The 5000-nt window shown below is 35.2% G+C and overlaps 1 protein-coding gene across 1 annotated transcript; it reads right to left on the bottom strand.

Annotated features, from left to right (window-relative positions):
* Positions 1 to 1086: 1086 nt before the first annotated feature.
* LOC148914379 (ATP synthase subunit b, chloroplastic) lies at positions 1087 to 3230 on the bottom strand. The gene is made up of 2 exons (XM_089043687.1): positions 2282 to 3230; positions 1087 to 1545 (listed from the first exon to the last, which is right to left on the bottom strand). Exons 1-2 carry the CDS (start codon positions 2424 to 2426, stop codon positions 1136 to 1138), a joined length of 555 nt encoding a protein of 184 aa, XP_088899813.1. The 5' UTR covers positions 2427 to 3230; the 3' UTR covers positions 1087 to 1135.
* Positions 3231 to 5000: the final 1770 nt, after the last annotated feature.

Genomic DNA, 5000 nt, shown 5'->3' on the forward strand with positions numbered 1-5000 from the left:
CCACATTAATGGCCGGTCTGATTCCAGCATTAAATAAATCGGCAGATAAGAATATTTGTCCATCTGTAATGGAAATTACATTAGTAGGAATATAAGCCGAAACATCTCCCGATTGGGTCTCAACTATTGGTAAAGCAGTCATACTTCCTTCACCTAAACGAGAACTTGATTTAGCGGCTCTTTCCAAAAGGCGTGAATGTAAATAAAAAACATCTCCCGGATAAGCTTCGCGGCCCGGCGGTCTTCGTAATAGAAGAGACATTTGGCGATAAGCCTGCGCTTGTTTGGAGGGATCGTCATAAATGATTGAAGTGTGTTGTTCACGATACATAAAATATTCAGCCAGAGCTGCTCCTGTATAAGGAGCAAGGTATTGTAATGTAGCAGGGGAGTCCGCCGTTTCAGCTACCACAATAGTGTATTCCATTGCTCCCCTTTCCTGTAAAGCAGTCACCACCTGAGCCACAGAAGATGCTTTTTGACCGATAGCTACATAAACGCATACTACATTTTGCCCTTGTTGGTTGAGAATAGTATCTGTGGCTACTGCTGTTTTACCGGTCTGTCTGTCCCCAATAATTAATTCTCGCTGACCACGCCCTATAGGGATCATAGAATCAATAGCAATAAGTCCTGTTTGAAGAGGCTCGTATACGGAACGTCTCGAAATAATACCAGGAGCAGGAGATTCAATTAATCGAGATTCAGAAGATGAAATTTCGCCCCGACCATCAATAGGTTTAGCCAGTGCATTTATAACACGACCTAAAAAAGCCTCGCTTACGGGTATCTGAGCAATTCTTCCTGTTGCTTTTACAGAACTCCCCTCTTGTATCATCAAACCATCACCCATTAATACAACACCAACATTGTTTGATTCCAAATTCAGAGCAATGCCTATCGTACCCTCTTCAAATTCTACTAATTCACCTGCCATTACTTCATCAAGACCATAAATACGAGCAATGCCATCGCCTACTTGAAGTACAGTACCGGTATTTAAAACCTTTACTTCTCTATTATATTGCTCAATACGTTCGCGGATAATATTACTAATTTCATCTGCTCGAATGGTTACCATAAGTATTTCTTATTTTTTTTTTGAAGAAAAAAAATAATGCCTGCATTAGAAGGACTAATCCGTTATTTCTTTCACCGTTCCAAACATACCAATATTAGTACTTATGGTACGTAAATGTAACTCGTTGTTCAAACAACTATTCAGAGTTCCTAGAGCTCCTTGTAAGGCTTGCTGAAAAACCCGTTGTCTAACTTGATTAATCGCTCTTTGTTGTTCAAAATGAATGGTTTCATTTTTGTAATTTTCTAATTGTTCCAAAGTCTTATAGGTGGAATTAATCAAATTCAATTTTTCTCGTTCTATTTCAGAGTATCCATTCACTCGAAACTGATCCGCTTCCGTTTCTACTTTCCGTAAGCGGGCCCGGGCTTTTTCCAGTTGGTCTAGGGCCCCCTCGCGTAGTTCTTCTGAATTTCGAATAGTCTTCAAGATCCTCTGTTTTCGATTATCTAATAAATCACTTAATGAAAGTAGATTATCTTTCCATTCATTTCAAAACTTCCACGATCCCTTCCCGAACCAAACATGAATCTTTCGCTTCATTTGGCTCTCACGCTCAATTACTTATACTTATGGGAATTCCCATATTTTTTTTTAATGTAATGAGCCTATCCTCTCTTCTCTATTCATATTCGAAAATATCGAAACGGATCGCTAATCCAAGAACATAATATTCGGAGGACTCTTCTGACCAAACAAATAATTGTCAGCAAGGTTGTTTCTTTTTTTGTTTTTAATCCAAAGAATTCTTCTTACTTTATACATAGGCCATCGATTCAGCATTGGATAAAAAAGATAAATAAAGGGGGGTGAAATACCCATTTTTCCGATTTTTTCCAATCAAATAACGGGTTCAAATAATTTTAGCGACATGAGTGTTTTATATCGAAAAAAAAAATTCCAACTATTTGTTTTGAACCCGCTTCCATATTAACTTATTAACTAACATAGTAGTAGAAAGAATACCATGCTGCATCTGAACTTCAAACGGTTTAGCTTTAACCCTGTTAATGGTTTACATTATTGGTTGAGAGAGAATCAAAGTAGATTTACCAATGAATCGCGAAATGCTATGGTTCTTAAATATATATATATTTTTTCATAAGAAATTCGCGGAATCATGCACCTTTTTTTCCTAGTTATAACGAAAAAAATGCAGTTGGTTGGATCCAGCCTATTCTTGAAATAAACAACTCGCACACACTCCCTTTCCAAAAAAAATCAACACACCAAGCACTACGCTTAGATTTATTGGATTTGTTGCTAAAATATCGGTATTAAACCCGAAACTCCCGGCGGATGGCCAATAACCCAAGGAAAGGAAAGAATCGGTTACATTTTTCATATGATCTCCTCTTTCTTATAGTTATAGATAGACTAATTATTTATATTTTTTTGTATTATTTTTATTATTAATTTCCCTATTTCTAAATAGAGTCAAAAAATATATTGATTTATAAATGGATTTTTTTTTCAATTGGAAATTTCCAATAAGTGGAAATTTCCAATAAGAATGATACTTATTAGAGTTAGGTACCAGATCTTATGTCAGGTCAGTTACGAAATATCTCGTTTGTTGCAATACTTCCTAAAAAAAGTTCTTCCATTGGACTAAGAAGGTAAAGGAAGAAAGCGAGTTGGAGTGTGAATTCCTCATCCTCAAATCAGCTCTTTCCGTGGGTTGTTGGCCCTAAGTAATTTAATTGTAGGAGTTAAATCTTACTATAATTCGAAAAAACAAGAGCAGCAAATCCAAGAAAATAAAAATATATATTTTTGGATTAAACAAAGGGGTTCGCAAATAAAAGGGCTAATGCTACAACCAGTCCATAAATTGTTAAAGCTTCCATAAAAGCCAGACTAAGCAATAAAGTACCTCGTATTTTTCCCTCCGCCTCTGGTTGCCTCGCGATCCCTTCTACAGCCTGCCCCGCAGCAGTACCTTGACCAACCCCAGGTCCAATAGAAGCAAGCCCGACGGCCAACCCAGCAGCAATAACGGAAGCGGCAGAAATCAGTGGATTCATGTTAAGTTCCTCGCACCAAAACAAAAAAAAATAAAAAAATAGTTAATGATACAATCAACCAACGAATTATGACTTAATTATTCCATCGCTAAGATTTATTCAGTTAAACTAATTAGAACCCCGAATTGAAATATTTCAATATTGAAATAAAAATAATATTAATATAATTATATTATTGAATCCGCAGAACTACTTCGATATCTATTTTTTAGTTCCTATCCACGTAGTTTTTGTGAATTCGTACAACTTTTGTTCTTTTCTTACATTTCTTTCTGGTTTCTTTTTTTGAACCGTTCTTTGTTTTTTTTTTTCGTGATTAAAATTCATTCAATATTCAATTCACAATTACAGATGAAACGGAAGAACTTCCATTGGAATCCCTATCTAAATTCACAATAGTAGGACAAATTAGATATATCTTTAGTTCATATATACCTAGTTAATATCACATATACATGCCTTTCCCCCATACCGTAAACCAAATATTCTATCTTAGATTTAATGGGGCTCTAGAATCATTCTTCGAAACATCGACAAGAGTTGTCTTATAGCGATTAGATTTCATACACCTAGTTCGACCCCCTACCCCCCCTTACTCCGCTAACCAATCTTTTTTTTTAATCTCGTTTTTTGTAAATCCTTAATCTTCCATTTTTATTATCTCGCATGGATAGGTACAATCAATTTAAATGGACGAATTTGTTAGAACGAATCATTGCATAGAAATATTAGTATTTGATTGATCTAAATTCATGTAATTTAGTATTTATTCAATTTTTTTGGTCAATCCGTAAATTGAATAAAATCGACTGAAATGAGAATCATTCTCCATACCATCTTTTTTTAATCGCACGTCGTAAACAGATACAATAAAAATTATTACTCAGATTATGACTCCGAATATTTATTTTATATTGGAATTGAATAAACAAAACACTATAAAGAGAATATTCATTGGAGGAAAGTATAAATAAATAGGCCAAACAAAAACTTTAGGAAAAAGATCTTTTAGATCTCTTTCCTTTTTTTTTTTACAATTCCCGAATATCGTAATATTTTTTACTATTACTCTAGATCGTATATACCTTTATTTAAATTTAATTTATACTTACCTTATTTGTATATTTATCTTCCCTAAGTGGATTACCTTGAGTCGCGCATACATTGCGTCAGGCTAAGCTAAAAAAAGACTATGTAACTAGTCAATGATGACCTTCCATGGATTCGCCTATATAAGCCGCAGCTAAGGTTGCAAAAATAAGAGCTTGAATACCGCTTGTAAATAATCCAAGGAACATGACAGGTATAGGAACTACTGAAGGTACTAAAGAAACAAGAACAACAACTACTAATTCATCAGCTAAAATATTTCCGAAAAGTCGGAAACTAAGCGATAGGGGTTTTGTGAAATCTTCTAAAATGTTAATGGGTAAAAGGATTGGAGTTGGTTGAATGTATTTACCGAAATAACCTAATCCCTTTTTTGTAAGGCCCGCATAGAAATATGCTACTGAAGTGAGTAAAGCTAAAGCAACGGTAGTATTTATATCATTTGTGGGTGCGGCTAACTCCCCATGAGGTAACTGTATGATTTTCCAAGGTAAAAGAGCCCCCGACCAATTCGACACAAAAATAAATAGAAACATAGTTCCAATAAAGGGAACCCATGGACCATATTCTTCTCCAATCTGAGTTTTGCTCACGTCCCGAATGAATTCAAGGACATATTCAAAGAAATTCTGACCGTCAGTAGGAATGGTTTGTGGATTACGAACAGCTATAATGGCTGAACCTAATAAAATAGCAATTACGACCCAAGAAGTAATAAGTACTTGAGCATGGACTTGGAAACTTCCTATTTGCCAATAGAAATGTTGGCCTACTTCCACACC

This window comes from Prunus mume, unplaced genomic scaffold, assembly GCF_029339155.1.
Source record: "Prunus mume cultivar Tortuosa unplaced genomic scaffold, ASM2933915v1 scaffold16, whole genome shotgun sequence".
NCBI classification, from domain to species: domain Eukaryota; kingdom Viridiplantae; phylum Streptophyta; class Magnoliopsida; order Rosales; family Rosaceae; genus Prunus; species Prunus mume.

Excerpts from the sequence above, each read along its gene's own strand:
- LOC148914379 (XM_089043687.1), bottom strand. The coding sequence starts at position 2,426 with ATGAAAAATGTAACCGATTCTTTCCTTTCCTTGGGTTATTGGCCATCC. Across the intron at positions 1,546-2,281 it reads TTTTTTTGGAAAGGGAGTGT|TAAGTGATTTATTAGATAAT; the intron begins GTGCGAGTTGTT and ends ATCTACTTTCAT.